The sequence below is a fragment of the Strongylocentrotus purpuratus genome, unplaced genomic scaffold, assembly GCF_000002235.5.
Source record: "Strongylocentrotus purpuratus isolate Spur 01 unplaced genomic scaffold, Spur_5.0 spur5_scaffold_17, whole genome shotgun sequence".
NCBI classification, from domain to species: Eukaryota; Metazoa; Echinodermata; class Echinoidea; order Camarodonta; family Strongylocentrotidae; genus Strongylocentrotus; species Strongylocentrotus purpuratus.
The window spans coordinates 29,764,850-29,789,207 of NW_022145602.1; the positions used below are offsets into that span (position 1 = coordinate 29,764,850).

Here is a 24,358-nt window from a genome sequence, read left to right on the forward strand (position 1 = left end):
ATCATTCCACAGGCTGCGGGGTGAAAAGAAATCCCCCATCTGCCCTATATCCACCGTATTCCTTACACGCAGGTCAAGGAATATTTAACAGAATTTCTTTTCCAGTGTATGTTCGGTAGAGTTCAGGATTGAGTGGATCTCAAAACAAAGTTGAGATGCAGGGCACCATAAATTAATTCACAAGCGGTCTTCCTCTTGACATAATATATCTACTATTCCAAAGATTTGTCTTTCTTTCTTTCTCTCTCTCTTTCTCTCTCTCTCTCTCTCTCTCCCTCTCTCTTCTTTTCTGTCTCATTCCTTTTATCTTTCTCTTGACCTCTCTCTATGTATCTCGCTATATCTCTCTCTTTCTTCCTCTTTCCTTTTCTTCTTTCTCTTGACCTCTCTCTCAAATCTTGAGGTGGGTAGATCGAGAAAGGGTAGATGAAGAGCTATCCATTGGTATCATATGTAGAAGTGATCTTTGTTACACAGACTCACCTGAGCCCATCACTGCACACCTTTTCATTTTGTAATGTAATATTGAAAGATACCATAGTATAGATTCCCGTCTCATCGGTTAAAGGTGCACATAAACATTCTGACAGAATAATGCAATATCCATCTACCTGTATTATAATAGCACCTGCATCTTAAAATGGTGCGTATGTTGTTTTTGTAATCTGTATTATGATTTCCATTGGTCCATTTGAAAAATGTGCTGACATTAAAGCTTGTTCGGAAGTTTTAACAAAGTTCTGTCCTTCTAATGATTTTTGTTTGTTTTTTTGTTGGAAAACACACATTGTTAATCACTCATTCAACAATGGCTTCACTCCCTTCTGTCTCTCGACATGATTTATCTTCATTAGATATGAGCTTACTATTCTGAGGATTGAAGAATTATATTTGAATGAGTTCTTAGGATATTCATTCAGTTGTATCTCACTATATAGTGAATTTTGAAGAACTATACCTTCATGTAAAAGGCAAACGAAAATATGAATAAAAACATAAAACATAAAGACAAACAAAACAATTAAACAATGTATATACACTGTATAATGGAATGTATAATTTTATTGTAATAATAATCTACAAAAAATGACACATGTAAAAATACATCCAATTTGCATATATGCATTTACATCAAACTATTTTAAAATCTAGAGTTAGGTCAGGTGAAGACTAGAGAGCCATGATACCTCCTATACCTGTGATGTACATTTCAGATGGTATTATCACTCCTAGCTCAGTGATGGTATGTAGCTGGAGGTGTGAATATCATCCATCATCGCCATTCTAAGCATACTCTAGATACTTCCTAATGAATGGTTCAAATGCATATGGGTCTTTTTCTATTACCCGTTCTGTCTTCTTGCTTGCACCCTTCTGTCTCTCTCCCTCTCTCTCCATTCCCTCTCTCTCCTCTCTCTCCCTCCCTCTCTCTCTCCCCCTCTCTCTCCCCCTCTCTCTCTCCCCCTCTCTCTCTCTCCCCCTCTCTCTCTCCCTCTCTCAATGTGGTTGGTCTTTTTGCATTATTGAATATCCTTTAACTGCATAGATTTTGATATTTTATTTCTACTTTGAACCCTCTGTTCATTGATTAATCTCTCTATTTTTGTTTTTTCTCTCTCTCTTTCTCTCTCTCCCTCCCTCTCTCCATCTCCATCTCTCTCTCTTTCTCTCTCTCTCTCTCTCCTTCCCTCTCTCTTTCTCTCTCTCCCTTCCTCTTTCTCTATCTCTCTTTCTCTCTCCCTCTGTAACTGCTGTATGTTCTCTGTCTATTTCATTTGTCAGACCTTCGCACCTCTACTGTCACTTTGGAGCCCTGAATATTTCATTATATTTTTAATTTCATTGATTGATTGATCGATTAATTGATTGATTAATTTTCAATTTATATGTTTTTTCTTGCTTCCTAAACCCTTCCTATTGATCAAAACAATTGAACTTAATTCAAGAATACCTGACATAGCAGTTTAATGTACCTCAGGTACTATTATCTTTCTTTAGAATTGGATTTTGTAAAAAAATACATGTACTTATTCCCCTATATGCAATGTACATGCAATTTACAAGCTATCAAAACATATGAAGCATTGCGTGAAGCTTCGCACAGATAATACATGTCATCAAGTAACCTTACGATTAGATTCCAATTGATGGGTTTAAATTAAACAAGCAAATGAGCTACTGACAGGCTTTATCTGCAATGTCCATTTCAGATGCATCAGTCTTTCATTTGAGATCAGTAAGAGGTGTCAAACGTTTTCATGGTTCGTAATAGGAACGCCCTAGCCCTGCATTCTACAGTCTACGGGGGATCTATTAAATAGATTCTATATGTCGTGGGCATCTGTGTAATAGTTCTAGCCATAGTTATGACATGTGTTACTGCTATTAGGTAGTCAGTTTGATTTTGAATTAGTTGAAATCTCTTTGGGATATATTCATTACTGTACATGTAATTCCTCATACAGCATTATTACAGAACACACACAAACATATTTACATAAACAATAACAATCATACTTTTGTTGAATAGTCAGAGAGTAAAAACCTATTTATATATAGATATTCTTTTTGCACTTCATTTTTTTTTTTCATCTTTTTCTTTATTTCTTTTTTTTCCTTTTTTTTTCGGGGCTACATTATCCCCCTGTAAACTGTAGCAAAGTGTGCAGTTGAATATTGTTGATGTCTTTTCTATAGTCTTAAAGCTTACAGGCATATTACTTCCAACAAAAGAAACAACAACAAAGTAATAACATTAAAAAAGTATTTTGGATGGGGTTAAACCTATAGCCCATAACAGCAGGGCATAATATCTCAGTAATTATAATAGGACTACAATGCCTAGCACGCCCAATATTCATCTTCATAGCTTACGAATTACACATGTATTTCATGACTTGACAACTTGATCGAACCTCTTGTTTCTAACTCATTTTCTTTGTCCTATTCCATGTATCCATTCACACCTATACTATGACGTCATTCATAATTGTTTCTCACCTTTTAAATGTGTTGGAGAAAACATTCCTGAATTGAGTTTCTGTTCTCTCATAATGTTCTGTTTGGCGTAACATTCCCAGACAATTTAATTTCCAACATGATGGAGAGTGAGAAGGCGTCAACGTAATTCTATTACATGGATGTGAAGGTGGATGTGAGATAGAAACAAGGGGTTGTGTTAGTTAGTAGGTGGTGACATAACATGAAGAGATAAGAAGGAGATGGAGAGAGAGAGGAGGGAGGGAGGGAGGGGGAGAGAGAGAGAGAGAGAGAGAGAGAGAAGGGGGTTAGGGGGAGTGTAAGAGTAAGAGGGCAATAATGAGTGGAAGAAAGATATAAAGAAAAGAATAGTATAGTATTAATGACTGCTTTGAGAGAAATAGTTGTTTTATTACGCTCAAGGGAAGGTTAGAATTGTGCTATTCCCCGAGGCTTGCCGAGGGGAATAGCCCAATTGTAACCTTCCCGAGAGCGTATGAAAACAACTATTTCTCGAATATTAAAGCAGTCATTAATACTTTTATATGCCGAAAAAAAATAGACTAAAAAATAAAAAATAAAAAATAATTTACATTTTTGTCGAAGACGGGATTCGAACTCTTGCGTACAACAAGAGGTGTATCGAAAACCAACGCTTAGACCACTCGGCTATCGCGCGCCGTTAACATGCTTGGCAATTTTCTCCAATATATACATTAAAATGGATTGAAAACGGCTCCGCGTGAGGGATGCTTCGCAAAATCTCCATGAAACGGACCCTTCTTTTACTTTTGCAATGCATATTGGCACGAACTTAGATCAAGATCTATCGGCAGATGTTGTTTTTTTGTTTTTGAGAGTTAATTTTCGTCTTCATGTCAACAATGCAAGATAAAATTGTCGGTAAGATCGATCGAGATTCAATTGTATTGAAATTGCCGACCAATTTTTCGCACACGTATGGTATCCTCCATCGCTCAAACCATTTTTTAACATGTAAACCTATGGGGTAACCATGGAGACTGACCTATTTTTTTAATAACCATGGTTATTAAAAATATTGAAATGTTTTAAGCATGGTTACCGGGAATTTTACAGGAACAGTTGAAGTTTATGAATGCAATTCGACCAATCAGATGGCTGGATTTCTTAAGTGAGGTATATAATAAAAGCTATGAATAGAGAGGAAAGGAGACTGAGGAGAAGGAATAGAGATACAGAAAGTTCCTTTAAAGGTTGTAATATTTTCATCCTAGAAATATGATTAATAGAGATATATTGGATTGCAGATTGAATGTGATATGTTATTCTGTTCAGTGTGTGTGTATAGGCTTACAAAGGGAAGTTTGCTGGTGAGCCTTGTACAAGATAACAGAGTCTTCCTAAAGTTAAAAAAGAAATGTTCTTGTGTTTGTTTGCCTTTTCCTCATATTTTGTGTTTAGAGCTTCTATTTTTATGTCTTTGTTTTCTTTATACGATTAATATCTTTTAATTCATACATCTTCTCTTTTTTATTAAAACATGAACAAATAGTTAATTTCCTGAAGTTTGTCACATTTCTGTTTGAAATAAGAAAACATATAATATATCAGTACTGCATTTCATCTCCTGGGAGCCCCAAGGACATTGTGTCGAATGAAGTCAATGACTTTCAGATTTTCAGTAGATGAAGTGGAATCACATTGTAGCAAATTGAAGCAAAGAAATCACATGTCACCTGCTACAGTAATGTTGCTACTACTTGTGATATGTTTCTCTATCTCCCTATTCTGGTGAAACATATAGCTCTTGGTTATTACTTTGTATATGTCAAACGAGGCCAAAGCCTTCTGTATTGATTGAGTTTCTCCAAAAAGAATATGAACAATATGTATTTGCTCATGTACAAGAGAGGCACAACGATGACGCAAATGGAGACACAAATGTTCCATGAAGATGGCATGTAATGTGCTTGATGGCTTGTTCAAATATGCTTGATATTTGCTCATGCACTATCTGCTGCAATCACAATTGATATCTGTCTTTATCTCTTTTCCTTTTATGTCTGGCTATTGCTTATTTTCTTGCTTTATCATTCTTATTCTCTTCTATATTGTTTGTCTCTCCATCTGTTTGTTTTTCTGTTTGTCTGTTTGTCTGTCTGTATGTCTCTCTATCTATCTTTCTATCTCTCTCTCTCTTTCTCTCTCTAAACCTCTCTGTACATGGTATTTGTCAGTGTCATTTTCTGCCTATTCTTTGTCTGCCTTTCTATCTGTCTCCTACTCCCTTTCTCTCTTTATCTCTCTCTCTTTCTATTTCACTCATATATCTCCTTTCTTTCCCTCTTTTTTGATATCTTCCCTTTTAAAATATTGCAGTTTATTTGCTTTTTGCAATTTAAAAGAACTTGCTCTCAACGGACTGAGTCTTAGCAAGTGAAGGAACCAGTGCACCTGTTAAACCCTTTTCATTGAAGTAGGCAGTTTAACCTCCTATTTTTAAGTTATATAATACTTTAACTTCCTAAATTTAAAGTGATACTTTTTTGGATTCAGAAAAGTTTGTATTTTATCATTGATATTTAAACAGGCTTGTGAATTATTAAGTTTGATATCAAGCAAACGTTTTTATCAAAAAATGCATAAGCCTAATAGATTTCTTGAAGCATAATGAAATCTTAGTTTGCTTGGCTGAAGATTGGTAGCATTGCAGGGGTTAATTCATGTTGCAATACAATATCCTCGTTCTCCGTCATCACCCCAACACTCATCAACATCAAGAAGTCAATTCTGACGATTGAAACAACATCCCCCATACTCATTCTCCTAGACTAGCTCATTCTACTTGTACTTTTACACAGCTCTCAAGGTCTGCTACATGTATTTGAGACTTTCTAATCAAGCCTTGTATATTGCATTACGTTTCCTACAGTATATGTTTCTAGAGGTACAGCTACGTTCCACTATAACAGGCACGGGAAACTTAATAACGTCTGGCCCAACGACATCACAGCGTGATCGTGTCTCGTATGGTGTAAATGTGACCAAGTTGCACAGTGGGAGCGACGGGCGAAGCATGCCTCCCCCTTATAACGAACCCATGTGATTATGCATAATGCTGAAATTGATATTGAGGGGCCGGTAATGTAAGGAAACATGTTTAGTTTAGATCTCTCGACTTGATATTCATAACTGAAAGTTACTTTGACAAGTTTCCAATTATGAAGATTTTGAAAAGGGGGGAATTTTGAGAAATAGTGGCATGAAAGTGATATTCTTACAATATCAGATGTTCTTCTCACTTAAATGCTGCCGTTGGAATATATGACAAGAAAATTGTATCAGTTGCTCCTGACAGTTGTAAAAATAAGTATATGCCTGCTTTAATGCATTTGACAATGACTTTATTTGATGACTCGTCCAGTGTCTTTTCTCATTCATATGCACTCAACATATTGTCACATGTCCTCACAATTGGAATATCATATTTGTGGATCATTCCTCTATGTACAGGTAGATCAAACTTCATACATTTTCATATGATACTTTGGTTTTCATTTTTCAATTTGCGTAATAATATAATAACATGTTGTCCATGTTCTGGTTACTTCTCTTTCTTTCTTCATATGCCAGAACCAAAAAGGCATGAGTTAACTCTCTTTCTGGCTCAAAACAGACATCTAGTTTTAAACATTGATCTGCAAGTAGGATGATAAACACAGTTATTCTATAAGAAAGAGGTTACATTTGCATGTTTTCAATGAGTAACTTACAACTTGCCTGAGAGAAAATGTTCCTTCAATCCATTACTCTCGTTCTCCCTTCCCCCGTCCTCATTAAAGTCCCATTCTGACTTAATCATACTCAAGAATATTATCTGGGACATTTGGCACTTTTAAAATATTTGGACAAGTGTATTTTTCTGGAGATTACAAGGATGCTTATTATAGAAACTTTCTCATGCACGAAATGTTTGTGAATAATTCACGAAAGTTTTATATGCTTTGAAATGATTGAATCCCAATTGACACAACACCATCTTCTTGCTATTTTTTGTGGTTTATTACTGTGAATTAAAATGGCCAACTTGTACAGTTTGTGAAAGGTTCTTGTCTCCAAATTTCTGGATCTATAGATTATGGAAACAGGTGTCCGTTTCTTGAAACTGTCATGAGTCTAACTTCTTGACTATCCTTTTGAAATGTGTGTTAATTCTAATAACACACGTTTCAATGACACTTATAAAAAAGAAAGACGGACGGATGGCCCTACTCAGCGTTGTTAGCATAACAATGCTGGTTTACAAAGGGGTCTCTATAGACATAGAATACATGAAAATAGATATTACAAAAGTAAAGTATAACACCAACATAACACCACATAATTTTTTGGCCTGGGTAATTACAAGTGCCTCCCTTATTTCATGAACATATAATTATATTTCTTTGCTCTATACCATTGCAAGTCCTGTCCACATACGTTCATCATCTGTTACATCAGCAGCAAGCTAGCTAGCTAGCTAGCTGACCCAAACCATTCCATCGCATCATAGCCTGAAGCTCTACATTGATTTGGGTTCTGCTTTCACCGCCCTAACACCTGTATGTGTCCGCTAAACCAACACAGCCTACCGGTATCAGCTAGGAGCCGTATTCCATGGTTAAAGCAATCCATTCCTGAAGTTACACAAGGAGCCCTTTCAACATATAGGCACTTTAAACAAAATATGTATCCTTGAGCAATTCTTAGGGTTTCTTCTCTCTGTCTATCTCTATTTCTCTTATTGTCTTTCACTCTATCTTTCTCTTTTCCCTCCCTGCCTTCCTCCCTCCCCTGCCTCCCTGCCTCCCCTGCCTCCCTACTTCCCTGCCTGCATGCCTCCCTGTCTGCCTCGATCTCTCCCTCTCTCCCTCCCTCCCTCCCTCCCTCCCTCCCTCCCTCCTCCCCTCCCTTGCTTCATCGCTCTCTTATATACTCTGTGTGTGTAGGTTATTATGTTAATATCATGCCTCTACTCCATTTTAATCTTAAGCATAAGCAACACCAGCAAATGAAAAGATAATGTTACATTCAATATGTACGCTGATCCATGTTGTAGACACTGCATATTTTCATATTCATATGCAGAGTGAAAATACATCAAATGTATAAGTCAGAGATAAATCCCCTCATACACTAACACATGCCATACATAACTAATGACATTCCAATCAATACTGAATTCATGCACATCCTCTGTGGAAATTGTATTTTTCCAGCATTCATTATATATCTCGCTAAACCAAATCTTACCGGAGCGTAATCAATTTTCCCTTTCAGCCAAACTCAATAAGACCATATTTCTGTAAAATGTCGTCTCGTAATCAAGACACATGTATGCTGCAGAACTCTGATATTGTTTGTGAAAAGCGCAATATATGAAATGTCAGACAGGGAGATAGATTAACATGACAAGTTGTGTATTACACATGTACTGGAATATAGATACCAAACATGTATCTCTTTGTATCTCTACACCAGAAAGAGTGGGCTATTATGAAATAGAGTAACTTTATAGTGTTAGTTTTAGAGTGTTATCTAACATATTTGTTAAAGAATAGCTTTGGTATTCTTTAGCATAATGGAGATGTAGATATCCATTTTAGCTCAAGCTCTTTATTGTCCTACCTTTATGCATTGATAATGGGATTTACATTCTCTTTACAGGACATTAAATTGCAGAAATGATCAGCTAAGAATAAATTATAACTATCAATACACTTGATGATCCTGAATGCTTTTCATTCTTTACGATACATTTGTCTGTATTTGTATTATTTTTAAATTTTGGTTTGTTTTTGTATTTTTGGGGTGTAAACACATCTTGTCAAAACCCACAATAACTTAGCTATTTGTACTTTACGTGAGTACATGTACTTGCTCACTACCCTGTGTATTAGATCCCTGTAATCTTTAACACATGCACATTTACTATCATGGCAGGTTGGTAGCATTTGAAAAACAGCTCTCAGGCCTTCATCACACTCGTACTTCATCTATCATGCGACAATCGTTAAAATGACTTGACATTCAGAGAATAAATAGCTTCCCCTAGCTAGCCGCCGGCCAACGAGCCAGCGCAGGCTATATATCATCATAACGTGAATTGGTTGCGTCTGGATATGACATTAGACAGATTGCAATCAATACGTGTTTGTATAGACCAGGGGTAGGGACATGCTGTTCCAATCTATACTCAATCATGCCAAGTAGTCTGTGTGAGTATGCTGCCCTCTAGTGGCAACTGCAGTACAATCTGTCCATGTTGGTTCTGTGCCGAGAGGAGTTATGCAGTTGTATGCACATAGAACCCAATTTGAAAACATTGTCTTCAATAAATGATTATAATCATAATTTTGCCTGAATTAATAGCAATTTCTTCTTGGATTGGTTGCATCTGGTTATAACATTAGATTGATTGCTGTCAAGATGTGTTTGTACGTAGTCGAAGAAAGGTACGTGCTTTTCCAATCTATACTCAATCATTCCAAATGGTCTGTGAGAGTATACTGCCCTCCAGTGGTGAGCAGAGTTAAGTTAAACTCATGCACAGTTTATTGTTCTTCATAACACTCAAACTTGCTTTAGCGACAATTTGCTTAGAAAGGCCACCTGTTTTTAAAGACCAAAGTTTTATTGGTTTCCCTTTCTCTTGAATAGTGTTTCTCATCAAAACATGTAGTAAACAAACCTGTTCATTAATACCATAAGAGTCAAAGACCAGATTGTCTTGTCACCCTTATTAAGCAGTCCGTATGGTTTCACTGCTGTGTAATCCTTTGTTGTGTACTGCATACCATCATTTCCAATGTCCTTATGGGTCTGTACTTTCAAGGGACCTTTGAAATTAATGGATATCCCTAATTAACCTGCTCTACATGTGATGAATTGCTACAGCTGATATACGCTTGCTCAGGGAGGCAACATGCTTTATCAATTATCACTCAATCATTCCAGACACTGTACTAGTGTATACTGCCCTCTAGTGTTGAAGATAGATCATGTTTTGTACTGCAGTTCTGCTACTTATGTCAAAATCCAAGTTCAATTTTTGCAGAAAGGAATGATTGTGTTTTATTATAGGACAAGATGACACAGTAAAATAGGAGGGAATGCAAGGAAAATAGAATTACACGTAGTAGTTTGAAGATCTCTTTTGATATCATTGCCAGTTACTGTCATTCATACTGTATCTTAGAATTTAATTCATGTGATCAAATGTTTGGTATGAATTATCCTTGAAGCATGGAAAAGCATAATACTCTTTTTATGTTTTAATAATTTGAAAGTGGATTTATCATTAAGGTCCATCTTCAGGGATTAAACATGAATAGGGTAATGTTTTTGCATCTAAGAATATGAAATAGTAACAAAAATAAATAGTTTTTTTTCTCAAAATATTTGGATTTAATCCCTGGCAACCATTCCAGTGGGTGATTCATTGTATGCAGACCTTACTATGCTTCACCATGAAGGCCAACATTTAACATAATTCATGTTAATTCAAGTGAAGCTAATATTATATGCATACATTAATAACATACCGACAGTCATACCTTGAGAGCCATTGAAAATCTTTATATAATGTTTGATCAACTAATGGCCTTTTGGCTCTCAGCCTATCTTAGGTAGTATATTCCAGAAGGTCGTAAGAGCGAAGTATTGTCAACGGCATTGACAGCCTACTTGCGGGTAGCCCACAATATGCAATGTCCTTCTCATTATGCTTTCCTTTTTTTGTTGAATATTTCCTCACCATAGTAACCAATGAAGTTATTTATTGAACCAGGTATCAACTTCTTTTGTGAAGTTAGTTTGTCTGGTTTGTATCTGTGTGCAATACTTACCTTTTAGATTTGTAGTGAACCCCTTTTGTCTCTTGACCTCCCTCATCCCCACTCAGGCTTGTATTAATCCAATATTTGATCAGACTTAACATATTTTTCAAGTTCACTGGAGTGCACTGAAGCAGTTCTAGTGTGTATTAAGTTTGTAAACATGCCCCATGAAGGGCTAATTACTATAATGTAACAAGCAATTTTCTCTATGTGGGGGGTTTTAATTGCATGAAATATTTCAGTAAGGTTCTGAGTCATTGTGTAAGAGAATCCCCTTGACTCTACAGTGGCTGGCTGGGATCTATATGTTGAGGCTGGTATCGTATATGGACTTTTTACTATATGTATTTCAGGATGGCCGATATGTAAGTAAAATGTTGAAATCATGAGTAGGTTATATGATGATGATGATGATGAACAGCATTTGAATGGCGCCATATATCTGTTTAAAAAAACATTCAAAGGCGCGAGCTCCTCCAATAATATTTGCATTTAAATGTCTGAAGGAAGATGTGAGTTTTGAGTGAGGCTTTGAAGTGGTCCAGGTTGTCAATTTCGTGAATAGATGATGGGAGGGAATTCCACAGGCGAGGATGTGATGCTAGGTTAGAGTTTGTTTGAGGAAAGCTTTTATGATTCCAAGAAAACGTAATAAGCAAGCTTTGACAGAGATTAATTATCTGCTCTAACCCTAAAACCTTACCTGCTTAGATTTGACTTTTTGTGTTTAATAATAATAATAATAATAATAATATTGCATTCTTATATAGCGCACGTATCGACCTTGCAAGGTCCTCAAGGCGCTCCAACATTACCCGGCTATGCATGCTAGGCTGCCGATTTTGACGCTCACAGCATTTAAGGAATTCCTTCCTACTGGTGATTTTGTCTAAATTTGTTGTTGTGGATATTACAGCAAAGTTATAAAATCTTGCTAGAGTCACATATTTAAGTAGGAAAGGGCAATGTTTGTGGTAGGGTTCATGGTTGATGGGGTATAAACCTAATTTTGTGCTGTACTGTATTGAACAGAACATTTTATTTATTAGTTAAGCTACGGTCACAAAGGTTCGTACGAACGATAATTTTGTACGAATCTCCGTTTTTCCATTGTCTTCCCGAATTTCCATTGTCTGAAAATCGTTTGTACGGCGTTCGTAGTAGTTCATAATGGCATTTGTGACCGAGGCATAAGTTGTAGTTGAAATGAGCATATATATCCTTCAAAACAAAAGCATGTATGACTGTATGTTGCGTACATGTAGCACTGTGATGACTAAACATGTACATACCCCTTCCCAAGAGGAAGGAATATAATAAAACAATTAATAGAAGGGGTAGAAAAATGGGTTAACGCAATTAACCTATTTGAAGGTATTGGGACACCTCTGTATAACCTTTCATAATAATCCATGAACTGTGATCAGGTGGATTCATTCCTACATGTTATATGTTTGACATGGCAACACATTTTGTTTGTGTGACAGTTTTGAGAAATTCAAAAGTGGTTCAGAATCAGAATATTGTGAGAGATGGGGCACAACATTCCTAAACATTGGGGGGGGGGGGGGGGGGGGTCATCACCTCCAAAGGGGGTGGATGGGGGTTCCCCTTCTTGGACTCATACATATATAAAAGGTTATATCACTTAGGTTTCAAAAGGAGGGGGGCCCTGGGATGGTTGTGCCCCTCTAAATCCACTCATGGTCCAGATTCACAAAAGTGTTATACTGCAAATAAATAGATGTAGGTAGCTGAATTAAAAATTGCCAACAAGTTTTAGGTCATGCCTGTTTTTTGCATCAATGTAAAGTATTAAAACACAACCACATGTTAAATTCAGGTAAAGTATTGTGAATTGTCCAAGCTTTACTAAGTAGAGTTTCAATTGTTGAAATTGACAAGCATTCATCGCAAGTTTTTGGATTGTAAATTTCTGAATAGAATCTGAAGAATGTATGTGTTATTACCCTCGATTACTCATACACAGTGAATGAATACGGATGTAGACTTTACCTCCAAACATGGGGATAGCTAGAGTCAAAAGTTTCTTTCATTGCATGGGCCCTTTTCATTCCCACGTTTATGGAGTGTTTTGTCTGTTACACCTATAAATGACACAGTGATTGATCATTTATTATCCTTCTACAAATGAAAGGTTTCTTTTTTCTCCTGTTTTTGCCTGCACTATGATTTCTAGTTTGTGGATGAGAACATCCATTCAGAGTGAACAAATCCAAATTTCTCATTTTCGACAAAACACACTCCAGTATGATTTTGATTTAAGTTGGACACTCCGTAATAATTTTTCAGTTCTGATTAAAATTTCAGATTATTAAAATACAATTGGACTACATTCAAACTAAATACATTGATATTGTACATGGGGCCCCAGGGTCTTTATAAATGATTAACAAACAAAAACAAAACAAAAGAGTTGGTGTTTTGTGGTAATGCATACAACCTATTCATATGGTCAAAAAATGAAATCAAATGATGGTATGCATTCTTTTTGCACCCCCCCCCCCCTTTGGTTGAAAATCTTGGCAAAGCCACCCACTATAAAATATAAACCCTTGTATTGAGTATGAATGAATGCATGAGTGATGATGTATACAGTCTAGAAGTATCACTATGACATTTCAAACATAACACATGTGAAGGTTACAAGTCAATAGATTATCATTGTATCATTTAGCAATGAATCAAACTATGGACACCTCTTATGTTTTAACAAGTGTGCTGTCAAGTTCACTGTAGGTGTTCCATTCATCCATTGCCATACCCTCCCAACTGGGTTATTTTCCCATGTGAAAATATTGGAACTGTAACTGTTTGTTAAATCATTTACTGTTAGACTCTACGGTGAAGTTTGATTGTAGGTCATTTTTCTGTTTCAATTGGAAAGGACGTTTTTATTCTTTGATTTATATGAAGTTATATATTTAAACAATCTTATGTTAATGTGGATCATCAGGAAGTGTTCATGTGAAGTTAGATGAAAGGCGCCTGTGAGAAATGATATTCAATTGGAACCGCTTGAGGTGTCGGATCTTGTAATATGACGTGGTTTCCTTCTTTACACGATCAACATTGTGATGCAAATGTTTGTGGAAAATGCTTGGATCAGTCTTTTTTCATGTGCATCTGGGAGTTCATTTGCATAAATACGTGCTGTGCTGTTTGAAGTTTAAATGGACAATGTTGCAGTTTGAACAACCTTTAAGAAGCTCCTCAATGTTTTCTTGCCATTGGTATTAAACTGAATAGTTGACAGAATGTTGTCTGGAGTATCACAGGTACACTGTGAGTGTGACAAAGGTTCACAGTGCCACTCCGGTGTATGTTACATTAGTTGACCAAAGCAGAGAAAGAGTTGAGTTCTCTTAAACTTCTGACGTTGGAAAAGTTCTTTTTCACAGCGTCAAGATGTCGACTGTCCTTGCCAACTGGGATTACGGTCAGGATTATACATGGAATATGATCAATAACATGTACTATGGTCCAGGTACTACAGGGTGTCTCAATAGCTGGTCATCCAGTGGTAGTGATACCTGCGTGGACTCGGATAGGTCTGTATACCATGGGAATCGCATGTAGTCATATGTGAGAACTACACAGTGTGTCAACAAATATAGTGGATATATTTCATTGTTTTGTAGTGCCTTTGTTATTGAGCAAGACTTCTTTCATGTTTGTATATATTCACAAGATATAATCTACTTTGTGAAAAAAGGGGGAGAGATAGGTTTAGATTGCAATCGCGCACAGTGTTTTATATTTAAAATATGCAGAAATTTTAAATATTTTAAATATTTGCGAGAGTAATACATCAGGGGAAAACTAATAAAAGAGAGGAGGAGAGGAAGATAGAGAGAGACAGAGACAGAGAGACAGACATAAAGAAATATATATATATATATATATGTATGTGTATATATATATATATATATAGAGAGAGAGAGAGAGAGAGAGAGAGAGAGAGAGAGAGAGAGAGAGAGAGAGAAGAGATAGTGAGAGAGAGAAAGAGGAGGGAGGGGGAGAGGAAGGAGGGGGGAGGGGGGGGGGGTTAGGGTTAAACTGTTATTGAAAGCTGTAATTAAATGACTTCCTCATATTCACCAAAGAGATCACATTTAGCTAAAAGTGCATACCCTTTGAAATTCTGTATTGAGAAGCAGAAAGACATTCACTCATACAATTTGACATAGAGCTAACAGCCTCTTCGCTCTCATCAGACATTTCATGCTTTATTAAGCAAGATAGATACCTCCCTGAATGTCACAGAAATCTTTCAAGAGTTATTTCTTTCAAGGGTTTCTGGTCAAAACTTGTATTCTTGGCAGCCTTCAGTGATGGCATCCTTTGTTGAGAGATGCTCTGGGGCTGGGAGGATGATGTTATATGCTTCCTCTACTCCTTACAGGTGGATGACAGGTGGATGACAGGTATCTATGTTTAGACCATCCATCCAGGAGCATCAGAACCTGTCTTTCAATACATTCAACTTAAAAAAATTAATGTTCTTATTACAGTGGGACTTAAGATTTAACAGAGATTAAGGAAGACAGAGAATAGATCAAATACAGCAATGAAATCTTGCGTGTCAGATATAATGTGAAGTAAATAAAATCAATAGAATGATATTGATAGATTGAGGTTTGAACAGTATAAAGGATAGTATTAAATCATAAAGTTCATAGATTGAATAGATAAAAACTAACCGTGAGTTGAGTGCTTCCGAGATTAGGGATTAATACCAACAAAATTACAAGACAAACATTAATCTAAATAGGGAAGCTTTGGTTAGTGAACTTTTGGAGTGTACATATATGAAGAGCAAATACAGCTCTGTTCAATCAAATAATTTGTAGATTCGAACAAACCTTGTGGTACAGACCATTACTTGTATGCTACATGTACATGATCAATTTTTATGATCGATTCAACACTGTTTCTTTCACAATGCTATCGCATGACCAGAACTCAACTTTATCTTTAATGTTTCCTATATGAATCATAACTGATGTAGTTGTAGTGCTCAGTATGCATGGGTGTATGATCATGTTGGGTCTGATCGGGGATAGAAAGGTGGGAAAGTCTCCCATGTCCTGTGTAGTCTTAGCCTCCAGTCTTCAAAGGAAATGTGTCATCTAATAAATGGCCCTTTCATACTCCCCCTGTGACATGACATGTGGCAGACAAAATGTTAGTCAAAACCTAGATGTCCCTTGAGAAATACTGTAATAAAAATCATAAAAATCATAAAAATCAAACTGCTTATTATATAGTGTGTTATAAATGGACTTGCATACTTTAATTCACAAGTTATCACAGATATTTTAGAGTTCTGGACTTCACTTTATGTGGTTGACAGACGAAAATGTTACAATTTTCTCCCAATGAGTAAAAGAGTAATTTTTATGTTTGATTGCAAAGATGAGTAAAACATAATATTCGTGGATAGAATATCTCATTTTGCATTGGACATTGTTCTATTTGTACTAGTTTTCACATTAGAGCTATGAATTCTTTTTAGCTTTATTAATATTTTTTAAATGGGCATCACAATCCTTTACAAACATGTTTTTGTAAGTAGAGATCAGATGGAAACTACTTTTCTATCATGTTACATTTTTGTTTTGTTATCGTTTCCTTGTGTGATCTCTAGGGAAGTATCTTTACTCATCACACCAACATCAGTCAGTAGCCCACTAAAGCATTTACCTCTCTCTCTCTCTCTCTCTCTCTCCATAAGTGTCATTCCAAATGCGAACAGATAATGTGCAGATTGCAGAAGATCTAACATACCACTTGTAAATAAGCCTGTTAGAAACATCACAGACTACCTGTAATTTGATCATACATTTTCGGAAGCCGCCAAAATATTTGAGGGAAACTTCAAACTTTCTAGATCATTTTCCTAGGGCTTGACTTGAATCCAACAGACACAAGTTACAACATTACTGAAATTGTCAGACAAATAAATAGTTTGGGTATGGGGGTGGAGATGTAAAAGAAGGTTTGTTTTTGTTTGGTATGAAAAGAAAGGCGAAGTGAAAGTGTCTGCAAAATGTTTCTTTATCAGAGTGCTTTGACATTTATCATTGTCTTCTTTATTTTCATTTGAAAGAGATACTGATTGGATATTTTATTGAGGAAGAAAAGAAGGAGGAAGAGAGATAATAGAACGAGTGAGTGGTTTGGAGGGGAGGGAGGGAGGGAGGGAGAGAGAGAGAGAGAGAGAGAGAGAGAGAGAGAGAGAGAGAGAGAGAGAAAGAGAAAGAAAGAGAGAGGTCAAGATGAAAAGGAAGCAAGGGAAGATGAAAAAGGTCAGGAAGGAGGGGAGAAAGAGGAGCAGGAAGAAGAGGATGGTGAAGAAGAGAAAGAAAAAAAAAGAGAAGAAGAGTAGGAGGAGGAGGAGGACTGATACCAATGTTGGTTCTGCTGCACTGCTGTTACTACAGTCTGTATTTCTATAAATGCCTTCATTTATTAATCTGGGTAGCGATGCCGTGTCAAATGATCCAGATAAATTTGATAGTTAGATCATATCTGTATGAGGAAATATACTTTAGTTGAATCTGTGTGGATTATTTTGCAGGTCATTCTTTTTGGCAATGAGACAAGTGTATGATTTCAAAGACTGTTTTAATATGAACTTTAGGGAATAAGCTTACTTGTATCATTGTTAATAAGGCAGATAGATTTTAATATCATAGTTTTATTTCTTTGCTTTCCTCCTTTTTCCACTCTCATCTCTCTTTAGTGCCCTCTCTGCATATCACTGTTTTTTTTCTTTCCCTCTCTATGCCCCCTTCTACCTCTCTCTTCCTCTCTCTCTCTCTCTCTCTCTCTCTCTCTCTCCCACTGTGTCCTCATCTCTTACGATCTTTCCTTCCATGCCACTCTTCTCTCATTCTTTATAAGCAATTCTGAATCTACAGCACTCTTAAAAATATCAAAAGAACATACTCAAAATTTCTGCTAGTAAAGAGACAATAAAAATGAAAGGAGAATTGTTTGGTCTAATAAAAAGATATTTTGTTGTGTAGTCCACATGGACTGAAGATCGAGACATAGATATATGAAAGTAATTTGTCATTGTCAGCTTCATAAATTTGAGCAATAAAAAAAGTGTCAATATTATACACAATGTCTCATGGGCTCAGAGAAAAAAAGTGCTTAAACTTATAAAGCTAAGGTGCTTTTTACTCTCAACAGATTAACTATTTAATTTGACCCTGATCCAAAGTCACAAATTGTGAACAGAATGAGGGCAATTTCATTATTTGGTTTGTCTTGATCTGTCTTGATTTGCTTCATCACATCATAGTTTGTTCTGGATGGGGTTCATTTGGCAGTAACATTACTTTTCTTTGAAACCTAAACTTTGCCACATTAGTTTTCCCAATAGATCCTGATTCATATCATTTTTAGATTTCCAGTCTGATATAGGTCTACTATGGTTCATTCAAACCTCAAGGGGGGAAGTATGAAATAAGACAAATTTGTGCCAATATTTCATCAGGTACTTTGATAAAATAAAATGAAATAAAAGATCATGATTGTCATGCCATGTTTAAGTTATCATCGTTTGTAATCTATGTTTATTTCTGTCTTTTTTCTTTCCATGCATTGTCTACCATACTTCACTTCAAATCACGGAAAACAGGTAAGCACATACTTCCTTATATCCTTTCTAGATGGTTAAAAACAAACATCAAGTGTTGAGTAAAAGCATATTTTAGTACTTTTTTTTTTGCACTTGCATGTTTTTTTTTCTTCCCTATCTATGTACATAGTATGTGAAGGTTCAAAATCTACTTCAGCATTTGAAGAAAACAAAATTTAACATCATTTTGACATTTTAACAAATCATTAAATATTCATCATTTCTCTTGAATATACTTTAACAACACTTGTTTAACCTATACAAACAATTGATAGTATTTATATACATGTACATACAGAAACACTATAAGATAAATGATAGTTACGTTCAGAAGTATACACATAAATAACAGTCTATAAATAAATCCTTAAAGCTTTATAAAAACAATAATCAAAGTGAAGGATTGAATTAAAGCAGCATTAACAGTAACTTTATCAAATGATATAAAATAGTCATCCACACTACATGAAGTACTTTGGGAAATATTTTAATAAGAACAATTGTTTTGAAGGAGACTGTTAAGATTATTGTAAAGGATTAATTTAGATGGTGCTTAAATTATTTCAGCCCGCTCATGTTATTTGAACAAAATCATTTTTTTAAAGTAATGTAGTGAATATTAGAAATATATCAGCCAATATGAATTCCTTTCAGCCACTGTTTACTTGACCCACTCGGGCAATACATTGCATAGTATATGTTCATCTTGTACAATATTAGCCTCATGAACCAGCAGATGTGCGTGTCAAGAGTCCAGTGTTTATATATTCTGACGTGCATTTCCATGACAATTGCATTATCTTTAAGGCATAAGGCAAGCATCTTCAATCCTCCCTCGACTACAGGCCTCAAAGTCTCCCATCACCCAATAACAAATCTGACCAAAGTTCAGGAGCGTCAAACGTACATCCCTCCCGGTCCTCACTATCCTACCCCTTATTCTCATTCTCACCATCTCTGACGTCTTCACAGCCATCACGCGTCGCGACCACTGCCAATTCTCCATGTCCCAAAGTCGCAAGTAAATCCCTGCCCCCACTGATGATTTTGTAGAGTCACATTTTTCATAGAGGTAATTCTCTGTTTCGCTTACATGCTCAATAAAGCAATGTCTGTATGCAAGAACAGGATTATCATTGTATTCATAATCATCAAAACTAGAGAAGTGGATTCGCTGCATTCTGTTGGTATTGTGACTGGAGCTGACGCCTACCTCCATGCAGTTTAGGTTGTGGTTCTCTGCAAGCTTGAGAACGGCGTAGTTGAAGGAATCGCGCTGCTCCATGTAGTTTGGTGATACCCATCCGTCAGGGATGTAGAGCTGCTCAACCTCATACCACTTTAGACTAGCATCTTGCTTCGAGCCTCTAGAGGGCGCTCTTCTAGGGGTTGTTAGGTTTCCTGGGTGAACGAGTCCAACCCGAAGATTCTTGGCATTGCCACGGTACCGTTTGCCATTGTGAATACATTCTGCTGCAGTCAGAACATGCCTAGGGCCTATCAACACACCGGAGCAGCCCGTTGACAGCTGGGCGACTGCTGAAAACGGGAATATCTTCCTGAAGTCTTTAGTGATCTGGTACCTCGTGTCCGTGCCAAAAATATGTCTCTTCCTACGGGGTGGACCGGGATCCATGCTGGCTGAACTGTCTCCTGGAAAGAGCTTGAAATTGAGTAGATCCCAAGCATCATCCACACTGACTTTAGTTCTAAGAATATCACTCAGGTTTTGAGCACTAGTTTGTTCAAACGAAAGACTTTTCTCGATAGATTCCAAGTTTAGATGCTCGTCTCCAAACTTCAAACTCTTTCCTGCTTTTAATTCATGAAATATTTTGGCAGTCTGTGAAAGAGTGTCCATCTCACTACCTTGTTCAGTGTGCATCTTGGGCAGTCGTAGCTGCTGCCATGTGTTCCATTCTGGGACCCTTTCTGCAGAGACAGAAGTCAGACTAGTTGCCATGACAACCAAACAGATGCCCAATAACATCTTGAGTAAAGTTGGTCTGTACATAATGAGAGGGTCTAGTTCTTATGCATTTTCCTTCAGTATACTTGCAGATAGTTAGAAGTAGATGCTACAATTTGATGCAAAGTGATGATCACAGTGATTCAAGTAAGCTCCTTTTCCCGACCATTGCCATTTTAATCAAAGGAGTCTTGATCCAATCATTTCACAAGGTTTCCTTTGGATCACAAATGGTTAGAAATATAGTGCTTCAAATACCAAAGTAATGCAGATGAAGTGCTTTCCAATACAGCTCCTAGGGATCCAAGTGGTATTCTTTAAATAGTTAGACAGATCACATTCACCAGATGCCAAGATATATATTTATCTGTTTTATGCTCTCCTAAATCCCTCTCAAAAATAGTATCTTCCAAGTTTCAAAAAGTCATTTCTTCCGAGGAGCTCCGCTTTAAGCTTCCTCTCAAAAATAGTATCTTTCTTGGACCAGTAGTCTCACAGTGATAAAAGTAAGTCCAGTAGAGGGCTTTTTATCAAATCCCTGGCACGCAAGCTCCATTTACACTTTCTCCCATCACAGTCTGTGGAATGACCTACGTCATAGGTCCTTGAAAAGTACAATTCCTCGGAATGCTGGCTTACTCCCTGTTGGTTGCTGGACAATCTAAGAACTTGACCCTTGCTGACCACTATAGTTCAAGGTGGAAGTATGATGACCTACAGGAAAGAATGAAAAGTGGAGGAAATTATTAAATGGAGGTGATATTGAGTGGTCATTCAATTTAATGTGAGAAAAACTTTATTGAATTTCTGAACTATTTTCATTCAAATTTCTGAACTATTTTCATTCAAATTCAAATTTTGAATATGATAGCACTCCAAGAGCTATCCTTTTCTTAAGGTACTGTTACCATGATATTCTCCTACTTTGGATTACAAACATAAGAACACTGGCATTTGTTTCTTTTGACCTTTACCAGAACTTGACTATCTCTTTAAAACAACCAGTGCGCAAGCAAGAAGAAAAGAAGGCCTAAGGAGGCGAGATGCTTGTACATCCCCTGTGGTCAGTGTCATTTTTGGCGCAGTCCTCACCTGTATTAAACCCCTAGAGAATCTAATAGGAGATGACTGACAGGAAGGGAGGGGAGGATGTTAGTAATGTGGTGGTGAAAAACAACATGACAAAGGAGACAGAAGGTATTTAGGAAAGGGCTTGAGACTCGATGGACAGGTGGGATTGTATGGGGCAGTATGGTTTAGAAAAATAGGTTAGTATGAATTAAGTAAACTTTAAATATAGTTTGGATAATTGCTATTTATTATTTTAATTAATGAAATTTAAAGTTATTATCATCCTTTTCTTTTGAAATTAGGTGGATGTTTCTTTGGCTATTATTCCCATATAGGCCCTGAATTCCTTAGTGAAACAACTTGTTTACAGCATTCACTTTTATAGGCATGTATATGTGGGTACTATCACTTGTAGAGAACATGAATTGAATTCTTTAATATCTTTGTTTTCTTAAGAGTTTATGGGCTTCTGCGTGTTTCTTTGTATCATATTCAGTGGAATTGAAAGAAATTGATATTCAAACTTATTCTTAAAAAAAAAAAAAATCAAATCTAGCTAGAGGTCAATAAGCTTCACAGGCAGTCATACAAGTAATATTTTCTGAACATGAGAAATTCATTCTAAAAATTTGAATTTGAAATTTATAAGCCAAGGTCAGCAGACAAGGTAACTATTTTTTCAGTCTTTGCTACATCCAAGAAATTATGATAATTGATTGGCTTTATTTAAGGCTGACACTTATTGTCCTTGTTGGAAATATGCATCATTGTTATCTTGCTCACTTGCAGAAAAAACAGCAGTCTTATAGGCCTACTGTTTTTTGCAAACGGACACAAGTTGTTGAGTTCTTTTCAGAGCTCATAAAGCTGTCTTGACCCATGAATGGAGTTCTCTACACTCAGTTAAAATGGAAAACCAGACTAGCTACTAAAAAATACACAACAAGTAAATATTTGAAAAGTAGGTTTCTAATATTATACCTTAATTTTTCACCATATCAAATATTTTGCACATATCAGATGAAATGATTCATAAATAAACATCGTAACACATTCCAGTCTAGGTTAATAGGAGAAGGTCATCATAGAAATGTGATCTGTCGGCTTGAAATTGCCACAAATCATTAGATATGTCGTCATCAGCTCGTGATTGCCAAATAGCCTGCTTTTTCTGATTTGGGAAATAAGCCTGAAGTTACAAATCGCGTCAAAAAAGCAGGATATTTTCTAACTAGCCCAAGATATCTTGGGCTGATTATCTCAACGAAATATCCTGCTAATTGCAACTGTGGGCTGATCGATGAAAACGCAAATTACCTGGATAATTGGCGAACGGGATAGTTAAAATAACGGGCTATTTGGCAATCTCGAGCTGATGGAAACAGGACTACTAACATATGCTTTGGCATTGTATATCATTTGAAACAAGAGATTCAAGCTATCAAATGATAATACATGTATACAACACATTGCCTGTTCAACATCAGAAGGATATTAAGCATGTGTTAACACCTACTAATGCCCTTCTGGCTCCAAACAGACGTCTTACAAATCAAGTGTACAGCTGGAAATCCTGCTTAGAGACATTATTACACTTCACCATTTGTTGGATTGCATGGAGGAATTGCTTTTGAAAGCACAAACATAATAATTTGGGTTGGCATGATTTATTACCAATAGGAATGTCAATACCATACAATTTTCTGGTACTTCGATGATTAAGCTGGCAGTTAGTTGAATAAAGACAAGAATATCTCGTGCTAGAATTCTCAGACTCTATTAACACGCCTTAGGCCTGAGCCTTTAGTGGACTGACGCACCTTAAATATTACTCTCATGTAGACAACCTCACCCCAGCTTATAATGTCTGTTCAATTGTCCATATTATTATGCAAACAAGACTGTCAAACTTGCAATTTGCAAGAGACTCAAACTTACAATATTTTGATTTTAATTTTAATTTAAACATCAAGTAAATATAATTCATTTTCTATGGGCTTTTAACTTTCTGTTTATGCCTTTCTCTTTCTCCATCGCACACAAGTTGCCTGCTTGCTTTATCAACTTTATTTCTTTTTTAATCGCATTTGATTTCCTTAGATGAACATGTATAATTCATATAAAACCTTCGTTTTCATTAATATTATAATCTTAAAATGTTGGCAAACTTGGAAAAACACACATTAGGGGTAAGGTAATTAAGGGTTAATGTTAGGCCCTATAGAGACAGGGTATTTTAAAGGTGTTTGGGCTATTCTGTAGTTGTTCTACACATCTATGCTTTGGGATAAGTGGTTAGTTGAAATTGACACACCTTTGATGCTAGAAAGTTAAATAAGAAGGAATCTTCTAACTACTTACCCTGATTCCTGATGTGTTACACCATTTGAACTGTTTCCAAGCTCCAAATAAATCCAGTCGTTGATACAACACAATATCAGAGATTACCTGCTGAATGCAATCAGCTTTATCTAAAATGATGTCACTATTCCAGAGTCCGATCAATCATCCTGTCCCTCTGACTCATTAAAAGAGTCAAAATGTCTCAATTCTGTAGCAGTTCATTAATAGTTTACTAGTTTAAGAACCAATTTGAAGATGTTTTGTGATGAGAATACCGTAGAGCCATGATCCAAGCACTCGTGCAGCTCATGCAGAAGCAGCTTTGCCATGTGGACGGGAGGTGATCTAAACTGATTCACGCTCTGAAAGGGGACCCCACTCTTATACCCTAAGCCATTCACACACTGTAACAAATAGGGTCTACTTGAGAATCAGTTTCAGGAACGTGCAGTCAGACAGATA

The 24,358-nt window shown here is 36.4% G+C and overlaps 1 protein-coding gene across 1 annotated transcript; it reads right to left on the minus strand.

The window, feature by feature from the left end:
- Positions 1 to 17,882: 17,882 nt before the first annotated feature.
- LOC578730 (serine protease 23) lies at positions 17,883 to 24,358 on the minus strand. Its single transcript, XM_003725699.3, has 2 exons — positions 23,915 to 24,358; positions 17,883 to 21,196 (listed from the first exon to the last, which is right to left on the minus strand). Exon 2 carries the CDS (start codon positions 20,525 to 20,527, stop codon positions 19,316 to 19,318), a length of 1,212 nt encoding a protein of 403 aa, XP_003725747.2. The 5' UTR covers positions 20,528 to 21,196; positions 23,915 to 24,358; the 3' UTR covers positions 17,883 to 19,315.

Excerpts from the sequence above, each read along its gene's own strand:
- LOC578730 (XM_003725699.3), bottom strand. The coding sequence starts at position 20,527 with ATGTACAGACCAACTTTACTCAAGATGTTATTGGGCATCTGTTTGGTT.